Source organism: Carettochelys insculpta, chromosome 8 (genome assembly GCF_033958435.1).
Source record: "Carettochelys insculpta isolate YL-2023 chromosome 8, ASM3395843v1, whole genome shotgun sequence".
NCBI classification, from domain to species: Eukaryota; Metazoa; Chordata; order Testudines; family Carettochelyidae; genus Carettochelys; species Carettochelys insculpta.
In genome coordinates, this window is record NC_134144.1 from 8,878,272 (window position 1) to 8,890,658 (window position 12,387).

A 12,387-nucleotide genomic window follows, 5' to 3' on the forward strand; every position below is an offset into this window, starting at 1 on the left:
AGCACATTGAAGGCTACTCTGATTTCCATCTCACTAATCAAAGTACAAGTTGAACCTCTCTAGTCCAGAACCCTTGGAACATGACTGGTGCCCAACAAGAGAATTTGCCAGACCACAGGAGGTCAATATTATCTCACAGCATTACCAGCACCTTCCCTTACTCCTGGGCTCTTAGAACACATTTGGGGTAAATTACAGCTAAATAACAGCACAGAACTCTGGGAGCCAGAACTGGTGGCTGGAAACAAACTTGATGGGATCCTGGGAAACTTGGCCACACCCAAGATAAGTGGTTGTCCAGCTAACTAAAATCATGCCAGATTGCAGGTGTTGCTGGATGAGAAAGCTCCGAATTAGCGAGGTTCAACCTGTAATAAACACTGGTTTTAATTTCTGAGCCAAGAAACAGATATACATTTCCATTTTAGAATACTATACCCTGAATGTAAACTAGAGGAGCCTGGGTCTCTTCTCACTTACTGTGGTGTAAATAAGGAGCAACTGCACGGCAGTACATGGAAGCATCAAACTTTCTTATCATTAAATCATTCCTCAGGCCCTTTAAAAAAGTAAATAGACCAATCCAATACTGATCTTTCCATCCTGATTGGACAATCAAGACTAATACCATAACACCAGCGTGAAAATGTTCTAATTCTTTTCCTCCAAATAATACCACACCTGTTTAGGTACTGAGATAACCACTTGTTTTCCTTCTCTCCTCTTGCCCTACTAAAAGAATGTAGACAACCACCAGAGAACACATTGATTTTTCATCATGTGGCTGGCTAAAGAACAGCTCTGGGCATCAGGAAATCTGAGGAAAAAGTCATTCTGCCACTGGTTCTTTATTTGACCATTTCATGTTACCTCACTTCTGTGCTTCAGCTTAAGATTTTGGAAAGCATTTTTGCATTTGTTGATTGAGCCCAGAGTTGTTCTCTCTCAGCACTGTATGCTGCTTTCCAGATTCTCCCTGTGGATTTTGGCTCCAAGTCATAAACATCAGTAACAGATTTGGAAGTGCCAATGCAGATAAGCATAAATAAGCAATATGCACGTCTTCTTGTTATGCATGAGAGGAAAAAGCAAAATAATGGATATGTAGACCATGAGTTGCGCCATCAACACTTTCCCACTGCATAAATTCACCACCAAATTAAATACAAAATAAAGATTCCTACAACACCACATTCAAGCACAATGCCAAGATACAATCACAGCACTTTGAGGGCTGAGCAATGGCAAGCATACATGGTCATGGACTCTGCTAAATAAATAAACACTAAAAAGAATGATACAAAACAGCAAAAATATTGTTCATGAAGGTTGATATTCTTGGAGGAAAAATAAAATAAAACAACAGAGAAGCTGCTATAGCAATGAGATTTTAAAAAAAAAAAAAGTGTCTATATTTGCCAGCCACATTGCATAACTGAACACAGCACAGTCACCTGTCTGCTTCCGTTTAACACAGGAGAGATGAGAAGGTCTAGTATATTTGATAGCAGGTTTTAAAATGATTTTCCTGGAGGGAGAGTGGGCCTGAACTTCAGATTTTTTAGCAAGTTCAGCTTTCTTATATACTGCTATGGACAAGAAAACACAAAAGCACACAATCAGCAAAAATGCCCAAACAGTTTGATATGACAATAAATCAACCATGGGCCAGACCCATTCCTCTGTTATTCCAGTTTGATGCTTTAGGACCAAATTAATCAATGAATTAGTTTGCAGAGGCAAAGAACTGTGTTACTCCTCAAATAAGCTGATTTGTCCACCATATGAGCATAAAGCTGGAGTAAACAGTGATGAGCTTGGCACTTTTCTTTATATGCAACTGTACAATGTCTGATTAAATAGCATTAGTTACTACTACCACCATATTCAACTTCTACAACAGAGTAACCTTGCAGTATGCACAACAGAAAGAAAAAAAAGGTAATAGTGAGTGTTAAATGAACCTTTTTTCCTTCTCACTTCATCTCTGGAGAGTGTGCTAGGCTCCTTTTTAGCTATTTTTCTTTCAGGAGTAGAAATCCTGCCTCTCCCAGTTTTAAAAGGTTTCTCTTTTTTATGCTTATCGAGAGATGATCTTCGCAATTCTCTCTCTGCCTTCTCCTCTTTAGGAACAGTCTCTAACTGTTCTGTCATGAGGCTCCTATCATCATCTGTAGGGTCAGAGCAAATTATAACAACAAACAGAAAAAATTAGTAAGTAACAAATGTGAACAGTGCCTTGACGGAGGGAAAAGAAATTCCAAAATACAGCAGGTTGTTTAAAATAAATGGCAGGTTACTTTCTATCATTTCTGAAAGTTACTGAAAGTATTATTATTACTGTTACTATTACTATGATTATTGTTTGTTGGGAAACAGAAGTATTGTTTTTAAAAAAGGATAATGCACACCTTGAGTATCTGCCCACAGGCTGTCGGTGTCCATGACGGAGTCATCAATGGTGGTTTCATCTCTGTAATCATCGTATGTCTCTGTCTTGTAATCCGTTAGCAGGATCTCTTCCTTCTCAGGTGAAGCGGGAGCTTCTGGCGAGCCCTCTTTAGGCTCTGCTTGGCTGTCAGTGGGTTCCTCCATCTCCACTTCCACTTCCTCTTCTGGCAGATAATCCGGTCTTTCCACCTCTTCCTGCTGCGCGGCAGCGAAGCGCACACTGTGAGAGGCCGATTCGCCCTCATCCAGGGTCGTCTGCACCACCGTGATGAAGTCGTCCTCAATGGTCACAACCGACTCAATCACGCCTTTCAATTCAGGCATTTCTGCTGGGCCAGGCTCAGTTGGCACCTCTTCTCCAGAACGCGCCTCCATCTCTGTTTCTCGGTGCATGTCTGAAATGAATTGATACTGATCATCTTCCTTTTCTTCTTGTTTTTCTTCATGCTCTTTGCCTTTTACCAATTCAGGTGTTAAATCACGTAGTGGCTGCTCCGTGGTCTCTGCAAGACTTACTGCTAGGTCCGAAGTCATCTCTTTAATTTCTTCTTTAGGCTGTGGTATGCTCTCCATCTGGATGTCGGCTGCCTCCTCTTGCATGAAATCAGCTTTTGAGATGGCAAGCTGGACAGAAGATTCTTCCATGGGTAATGGTGATGTAATCTCTTCTTCTGAAACAGGTCGTTTCTGCAGTTCTATTTTGCCATCCTCTGGTTTCAAAGATTCTCCATTTACCTCTTCTTGTATTTGATCATGTTCTCCACTAGACTCATAAGATTCTTCTTTATCTACTGCTTCCTGGTGCACCAGATCAGGCTTAGTCACCTTCTCTTTAATTTCAGTCTCAGATACTTTGGCACTGTCCTTCGCCTGACTAGGCTCAGCTCTTGAAAGAGTATCTGCTTCCTTTGGTTCTTTAGGAAAAAAGCTCAGGTCCTTTTGCTGCTGCTGAGGTTCTTGGGCTTCAGGCTCTGCTGTTTTTACAGCAACGGTGCCCTGCTTTGAACCAGCTGCAGCAAACATGCTGATCTCTGTCTGCAGCTGAGTCTGGTATTCTTGTTCAGCTCTCCTAGCAGCAGCATCCATCTCTTGTTTTATAGCATTGTAGTCTGGCCTGAGTGATGGTTCTATCTCGGCTACCTTTGGAACAATGCTAAGAGCCTTTTCCTCCTTCCCAGTCAATAAAGAAATATCTTTTTCTTGTGTTACCTCTTTTGCTAATGCTTTGTCATATGCAGTTTCACCCTCTTGCCCAGCTATGTAGAGTTTATCAATAGTATCTTCTTCTTTCATTTCCAAGATTGCATCAGGCCTCTTTTTCTCATGTTTTGTATCTTCAAGGGAATAGATGTCTCTGTAATCAGCCTGTTCTTCACTTTTTTCTAGTACAGTATCTAGCTTATCTGAGCCTCTTTTCTCCTGCTCAAACTCCCTTGCCAGACCTGGTGAGTCACTGGGGATGTTTGGACTTGTGTCTTTTCCACTGCTGAGTTCTTTAGACTTTTCAGCGGCCGCCAACTTTACTTCAATCAGAGAGAGGTCAGCTGCCAGTCCTCTTCTCATTTTGTCATCCCTTCCTTCATAAAAGGGGCAGATTTCACCTGTTAGGCTATCGCTGTCCTGTACTGGAGAAGGTAATGGGACCGTGTACTTATTGAAAACACAGTAGCCTAAGTCTTCTAGCTGACTCTCAGCTTTTAGAGTTATGTGATTTTCATCCGTCACAGGGGTCAGAGGTACAACACTGTCTTCTACAACAGCATCAGTAGGAACAGATTTTCTGCGTGCCACCTCTGTGTCAGTGCTCACAGAAGCTAACCTAGACCTCGTGCCTGCTAGGTCTAACATTTCAGGCAAATCAGGTGCCATAACAGCCCCATTTTTGTAGTAATCCTTCGCCAGGAAGGGTGATTCACATGAGGATTCAACCTGAACATTTTCTTCCATTACTCTTTCCTCCTCAATGTTTTCCTCTTCCTCTTTGCTATCTATGGGGAAACATGGGGCTCTCTCAAATGCCGGGGTGGTTGCTGGCAAGTAATCATCTCCTTCATCCATGCTCCCACTGGTGCTTGTGAGAATATCTGAAGCAAGGGGAGAAAGATCCTGAGCACGGCCAAAGCTGAATCCTAGTGCAATGGAATCTAGACAGGACATTGGCAGGTTAATTGACATACTCCTTTGTTCTATGGCAGATCTTCCCCCAAGTCCTAAGCTTCTGCTCAGAGTCAAGTCATCTTTGTTTTTACTATGGATTTCTCTCTTATCCCCATACACTTTGGGATCAATAGTAAACAGCCGTTCCTGGGGAGAGCTAGGCTCCTCTGGCTTATCTGATGGAAAACTCTGAGCAAGAGTACTATATCCTATCTCACGACCAGAGACATCAGACTGTTGATCTGTTTCTGGCTGTAATTTCTGTTCTTCCTTTTTAGATATTAGAAGATCTGTATGATAAAGTTCATAAGCACTTTCCTTCGTGTCACTTAGTTCATAGTAATCGCTGCCTGGCTGCTGTATGTCACTTTTGGTTGCTTCCTCTTTCAAAGCCGATGTTTCAAAATACTTTGACATTCCCGACCTATCTTCCTCTAACTGTATTTCATGTGTAACGGAGTCTGAGATATGGAAAGTGTCCACCTTAGCACCCGTTTCAGTATCTCTGTCTTGAGGAAGGCCACTTGTTAACTTTGGGGCCTCAGGAGCTTTTTCTGTTGTTTTAGATAACTGAGCTGCATCAATAGGTTTGTTTTCTTTTTCAGAAAATGATTCATGGCTTAACTGGCCAGTGGGTGTTTCTGCGCTCTGCTTCTCTTCCTTTCTGGCATCTAGGGCTGCTGAAACCCCAGTTAGATCCCTCACTTCTTCTGCCTTGAAAACATCAGATGACTTTTTAGCTTCACTAACGACTGTTTTGTCTGGAACTACTCTTGTATCTTCCTGCTCTGCAGAAAGTTTATCATCTACTACTTTGGAGGGCTGCCAATCCAGGAAGCCATACCTTTCCTCCTCATCACTCTCGTCCCTTGTCATGTCCTTCTCTTCCCCCCATGTAGACATTTTCTGGATGTGTCTTTCTTCCGTGGCTGGCTCAGCCAGCGCTGAGGCTTCTTCTGCCTTTGCTGTTTTGTCTGTGTGGATCTTTTCCTCTTTCAAAAGGTCTTTGGCAATCTCTTCTCCAGTGAACTCTTGGTTTGTTGTGTAACTGTCTCCAAGCTGTGATTTCTGCAGGACAGTCACTGGAATTTCTGAAAGAGGTTCCGCACCAGGCACATCAGTTCTAGATTCTGAAGGTAAAAGAGCAAGATTACTCTTTGGGATGTCTGTAAAGTCATCATTATAATTCAGAGGTATAGCCTGGCTAAATGGCATCTGGACGTCTGTACTCCTTCCATCTGTTGTACTCTCCTTCAGTAGGTCAGCTGAGAAGTCCCTGTGTCTTTGAGATTCAAGAGGCTCTGCAGTCAAATCAGCACTTGGCTCGGCAAAACTTACTCCTTCTTTCTTTAGCAGATCTGTGTCCGAAATCGGTCCTAACACAGTTGGATGTATTTTCTCTTCTTCTTTGCCCTGTGACTCCTTTTTATCTAAAGTCTCAGTTTTTGCTGGCTGTGGAACTAAGGCATCATGTTTAGGTTGCTCACCAGTCTTACTGTCTTTCTCTGACTTATGTTCCTTTGTGTCTAATGGCTCAGCTGTGAAAGGGCCTTTGCCCTCCTGGTCACGGATTTCCATCTTCGAGGCTGTAAGTAAATCTGAAGTAGTTTGGTTGGGTTTTATGACAAATCATTTAAAGCACGTATAGGCAGTCATTTAACTTACAATGATATCTTGGTATGATTAATGGAAGGCAGAAGGGAAAATAGGCAACCATGCAGCAAGGCTATTCAGCTAGAAATTTGTTTTAAAGCACGGCACACTGCTCTCCTCTTGATGCACACAGTTTTATAAGTGCATTAATGATAATGTGAGTTACACATGTAAATCTGTCTCCACTATAATGACAAACACACCCTTTTGTTTCAGGTGATTTCTTCTTACTCATGAGTTGCTACTAAAATCTTAAAATACCCATCAATTAACATTTGAATGGTTGGCTAGACTCTGAAATCAATATAAATTTTGCTTTAATAAGGTCTGCAAGATTTGGCCAAGGAACAGTATCCTTATATATGTGCTTGAAATATACTATATGTTCATTTATATCATACTACATGTCTTTTAAAATCATGAGGTTTTGTACAATCCAAGGAAATATTAAACTATGCATCATATGGGCTAAGTGTAGAACAAGGGAGGTCACTTATTCATACAGGTTGAATCTCTCTAGTCTGGTGCCTGACCGGTGTCAAACCAGAGCATTTGCAAACCAAAGGAGGTCAATATTGTTTAGCAGCATTACCACTGCTTACTGGGCTCTTAGAAAACATTTAAGGGTAAATAACAGCACAGAACACTGGGAGCCAGGACTGGTGGCTGTCAACAAACTTTATGAGACCTCAGGAAATTTGGCCACACCCGCAATAAGTGGATATCAGGCTAACTAAAATTATGCTGGAGCATGGGTGTCGGCAGACCAGAGAGTGCTGGAGTAGAGAGGCTCAACCTGTATAACTGATCTTTCTTTCTTTCTTTCTTTTTCTTTCTTTTTTTTAAGCAAAAAACAGGTTATGTTCATGAAACTGACCTCATGTAACCTGCACTGGATATGGACTTGCTCATATTTCCAAAGCTGACAGGTCTGGTTTTCAGAAATCCAAGCACTCACACCTCCAAATGAAGTGAGTGGAAACCAGGGATGTTCAGCATTGCTGAAAAGAGGGCCCCACGCTATTTTAAGCTTAAATTAAAATGTTTCTATTACATCTGTTACTGCTCTGTTCTTAGCTTAGTTAATATACTTGGGTAACATTTTAGTACACAATTTATATATGATTTGTTAGTAGTTATCAGATTCATCTTTCCCTAGTGCACTACAGGACGAGAACAATGAAATCTAGGACAAAACTGTGATAACATTGTCTAGTCAGTTTTTTCTTTAAAAGAATTGTGTGCGTTTCCAAAATATGCTGCAAAAAGTCTTGGGAAAACAAATTTGGAGTTCCCTACCCACAGAAATTCTCCAGCTGAACATGTGGCACACAGGTCTGGGCCTTTTTTATTTTTTAAAGTATTTTGAATGAATGTGTTCATCCTTCTTCAAGTACTTAGATATTTAGTTAAAAATATTAACTATTCTTCTGTACACTGTGGCTATGTCTACACTAGAAGCATATGTCAACAGTAACATCTGTTGACAGAGTGCATCTCCACACAAAAGCAGACCAACAGAGCAATCTACGCTCTGTCGACAGAGAGCAGCCAGATTGCCCTGCCCTCTGTCGACAGAATGACTGACAAGGGCAGTGCCTACATTAGAGAGTTTTATCGACAGAAGGAGCCTTCTGTCGACATAACTTCAGGAGCTGCTTCACAGGCGAAGCATTCTGTCGACAGAGTCTTGATAGAACTCTGCATTTGCCTCGACAGGATTATCCCTCAAAAATTTGAGGCATAACAATCTGTCGAAAGAGTACTCTCAACAGAAGTAGAGTGTAGACACTTCTGTCAACAGAGAGGACTTCTGGTTGCCAGGCAGCCCTCTTTGCAGGCATTTTGCTTTCTGGCACCAAAGGGCAGTGCAGTCTGGCAGTCCTCTGTCAACAGAGCAAGTTGTGGGTAGATGCAATCTGTCGACAGAGGTTCTGGTGTGACTTCTCTGTCTACAGTAACATCTGTCAAAAGATGCTCAGATGATTCTAGTGTAGACGTAGCCCAGAAATCCTGCAAACAGAGCTGCACGGTGAACTAGAAGCGCTCTTTGTCAACAGAAGTGTCTACACTGCACTTCTGGTGACAGAAGCATTATTCCTCAAATTTTTGAGGGATAACAGTGTCGACACAAAGGTGGAGTTCTGTTGAGGCTCTGTCGACAGAACATTTTGTGTGTGTGTGTAGATGCTCCTGGAGTCCCCCTTCTGTTGACAAAACTCTCTAGTGTAGACACGTATCATAAAAACAACCCCATCTGCTCTACTTTGTCTTCCTATTTTTACAAGTTTTTGTGGGTGGTTTGGTGGTAGGGATTATTCTCAACTTACATAAAGTGCAAAAGCAACATCCATTAGCTAATTTAACTGTGGTTTCCCTAAGAATAATTAGCTACATGCTATCGTTCTTCACCAAAAGAATTGCACCTCTGATGGCGATGCTGATGCACATACCAGAGGATATTAGCAGACATAATACCAAAGGAATTTCAACTTGCTCAATTGGGTGAAAAACGTTGTTAGGTGAGGCTTGGTTGTAAACTCAAGCCTCCCATATCCCAAATTTCTTAATTAGGAGGTACAGGGCTCTTCAGGACTTCATAGAGAATGCAGGAGGTGTTTCCCCTCTGAAACACCTGATGAGAAATACTGTCAAAAGGACAAAGCCTGAAGACTTTCTTAATTCTTAAGCAAAGCTATTGATTTCAATTTGGCCAAAACTATTCATAGTGCTGCCCAGTTCAGCACCCGGGGTCCTTCTCATTTTTTTTGGATAGAATACATTTCGTTATGTGCACCTAGGCATGTGCAGAGGTGCACCACCAAAAGAAACACATGCTGCCCACTGTGCTAATCAGCTGGGCAGCATCTGAATCTCTCCTGGGTGGCCACTCAAGTGTTCAGCTTACAGGAAACACTGGTAAGCACCTCTAGGATCTTACTCTTAAGTGCCCAGTACCTTATAAAGGCAGAAATCCCACTGGGATTGATGGGAATTGTGCTTGAGCAGGGCCTTTGTGTTGGGCCATAAACTTATAATACGCTAAAATAAATGAAAACTCAAAAGTTCTGGCAATGATCAAGGCGAGAAGTGGGCGGGGGTGGGGCAGTTGCTTGCAATGAATGGCGAGGATATGGCATAAGAAGCAATAGCCTTACAGAAACAAAACCAGAATGCACAGCATAAACAAAGAAATAATACTGCACACTGCAAACAAAAATATTTCTACAGTTTAAGCCTCTTTATGTCATAGTCGAAGTCAATAAACATCACTTTTTTGCAAGAAAAGCAGATGGATTTCTCATCAAAAAGAAAAAAAAAAGTATATACATTGATTAGCAATGTGACTGGCAAACACATCTGAGATGGGGAAAAAAGACTGATATGGCAGTAACAGCTGAACTGCAAAGCACATTGTATCATGGCAAAGTTAAAAAAAATCAAGAATCAGCTGCAGTGGTAGGAAACAATTTGTTTTACAGCATCTATGCAAAGTGGGTTATCCAACACAGGCTCATTGAGCACTGTAACTAGAGCAATAATAAACCAGAAGAGTAGGAAATGGAGCAGCTTTGGAAAGCACGGGAGAAAGCAGAATTCATTTGCAGCAAACACATGCAGTTCTAAAGAGGACACACCTTCCTCAGCCAAGGAAGGTGTTTTTGCTTTCAGGGGCACCTCCTTGACAACTGTTATGCTTTTCCCACTCTGTGCCACACTGAGTACACTGTCTTCATGAGACACTTTGGCCTCCGAACCAGAATCCAGCTGGCTCTCTGCCTGTTCTGAAGGCTCAGCGGGCCCACTCTCTTTCCCCAGCTCCTTTCCAGGGAGAGCTGCTGGTTTCTCTTCTTCAGCCATTGGACTTGCTACAGTTTCTTCTTCTTGGTGGACGAAAAAGGAAGTGACATCAACACCAGCAGACAACACAAAGGACAAAGTTCAACAAGACTGTTCTTACAACAACACTTTCAGCTCTATATGCGGGTTAGCAGACAAACCTCCAGGCCATGCCAGCTTCGCCCTACTTCAGGTGGTATGTGAGTTTGCCTAAGAACAAAAAAAGGATGTCCTATTTTCTGGTTGCCAAATTGCGCTTTGCATGGTAACACTTAACAATATCATTTCCTTCCTTGAGAAGCATGCCTAGGTTGCAAACTCAGAGCTGAAAGTGTTTTACAGACCTGCCCTTCCACCGCGGAGATGACTGTAGATCAAACATCTTGAATGCTCATTGGAAATGGAGATGAGAGGGGGTGATAGATGGCTGTGAAAAGTCTGATGCATCAATGTACTCACAAAGTGCATTGAAAGGTTTGATAAATGTGCTGTTTTCTCCAACACAGGACGTAACTCTGCTCACTGACCTTGAAGAAACCGAGTACTAACTGCCAAGTAAGTTAACCGACTCCAATGAGCCTGCTTTGGCAAAACCTTCCGGCTCATCAACAGTCTTGACAAATCATTCATAGGGCCTCTCACTAGACATAGGACAACCCTGCTATGGGGAATGGGTGCACAGCTTGAAAAACTCACCTCCCCCTTCAACTGCGCAACAGCCAGTGATGCGCCATAGATGGGAGCCTACCAAATTCACACCCTTTTGGGTCAATTTCACGGCCCCAGGATTTTAAAAATTATAAAGTTCATGATTTCAGCTACTCGGGAGGGCACAAAATTATTGTGGGGGCTTGGAGGGCTGTGGCGCTGCCTCCTTTACTTCTGCACTGCGGCTGGCGGTGGTGCTGCCTTCAGAGCTGGGACACTGGAGAGCAATGACAGCTAGCCAAGAGTCCGGCTCTGAAGGCAGAGTTGCTGCCAGCAGCAACACAGAAATAAGGACGGCCTGGTACGGTGCTGCCTCCTTTAGCTCTGCATTGCTGCTTGCACTAGGGCCCCAGTCAGCAGCCACGGCTCTCTGACTGTCCAGCTCAGAGGCAGCAGTGCAGAAGGGTGGGATTGCCACCTGTACTTCTGCGCTGCTGTTGGTGGGGTGCTGCCTTTCAGAGATGGCTGCCTGGCCAACAGCTGCCACTCTCTACTACCCTACTTTGAAGGCAGTGCACTAGTAAGAGTGGCAGTACTGCAACCTCCTACAACAACCTTGTGAACTGCGCCCTGCCCATAAGTCCCTTTTGGGTTAGGGACCCCCGCCCTTTGAGAAACTTTGGTCTCCCCTGTGAACTTGGTATAATGTAGGGTAAAAGCACATGAAAGACCAGACTTCAGGTGGGGCAGGAACCAGGTTTCACAATCTGACATGCATTTTTTAAGGCTGCGCATCAGGTAGGGACCTATTCATGGAGCTCAGAAACTGAAAGGAAGGAGTTGTGTCTCTCTGACTCTCTTTCTCGCTCTGTCACTCTTTTAAATGTCTCCACATAGGAGACATAATTTGGTTGTCTGAGTTTTATAGGCACGTAGAAGCCAGTTGGCAGGGTGCAAATCTAATTATATTAATATTAAGCATATTTTTTTGTTCTTCTCTTACCCCAGCAGAAGAATGCAGAAGAATGAAGAATGAAATGTGCATCATGGGCTGGACACTGGCACTCTGTCTCCGGTTGAAAAGTACCTCACCCCAAGAGTAGGGATACCGTTTTGTATTGGAGGTCATAGATTCTGTGATTTTAACAGGCCTCGGTGAACTTTGCTTCTGTGTCAGCCCCCACATCCCTGCAGCAGCAGAGCTCAGGCAGCCCTGCCCCTCTCCCAGCGCAATAGCATTGGGTGCCAGAGTTTCAGCCCTTAGCCCCATGCTGCAGGAATGGGAGCGCCTGTGATCTACTGTTTGTAGCCCACATCCTGCATATGAATTTTTAATAAAAATCCCTTTGCCTTGATTTTACCCATGAACATTCACAATGAGAGCAACTGGGATTACAGACCTTGCTTCTGTACAGCCAGTTACTTCAGCACATGCCTAGTAGTCCCACTGATGTCAATAAGAGTACTTGGGTACTCACAGATGGGCTGGAGGAAGGTGCTATTGAATCTCAATAACTATGTTTGTATATGGCCCTGTTTTAGTGACTATAATAATGGTGTGTTTGTTAGCCCGTGCTGAGAAAATAATTATCCAAATAATTATCCAGTTTTCAATCTGCTGCATATTTGAGAGAGTTT

The 12,387-nt window shown here is 42.9% G+C and overlaps 1 protein-coding gene across 10 annotated transcripts in view; it reads right to left on the bottom strand.

Moving 5' to 3' along the window:
- The window catches only part of MAP2 (microtubule associated protein 2), a 278,566-nt gene that overhangs the window by 50,424 nt on the left and 215,755 nt on the right, over positions 1 to 12,387 (bottom strand). For 3 of the 10 annotated variants that reach the window (XM_075001206.1, XM_075001207.1, XM_075001208.1), the window contains 3 exons: positions 2,412 to 6,194; positions 1,965 to 2,171; positions 1,455 to 1,589 (listed from right to left, as the gene is read on the bottom strand). The exons of 4 other annotated variants lie outside the window; for them this stretch is intronic. In XM_075001206.1, coding sequence (XP_074857307.1) covers positions 1,455 to 1,589; positions 1,965 to 2,171; positions 2,412 to 6,194 — 4,125 coding nt within the window. Of the gene's footprint in view, positions 1 to 1,454; positions 1,590 to 1,964; positions 2,172 to 2,411; positions 6,195 to 12,387 lie in introns of those variants that run through there. 3 more of the 10 variants (XM_075001212.1, XM_075001210.1, XM_075001209.1) reach the window with 1 other exon arrangement.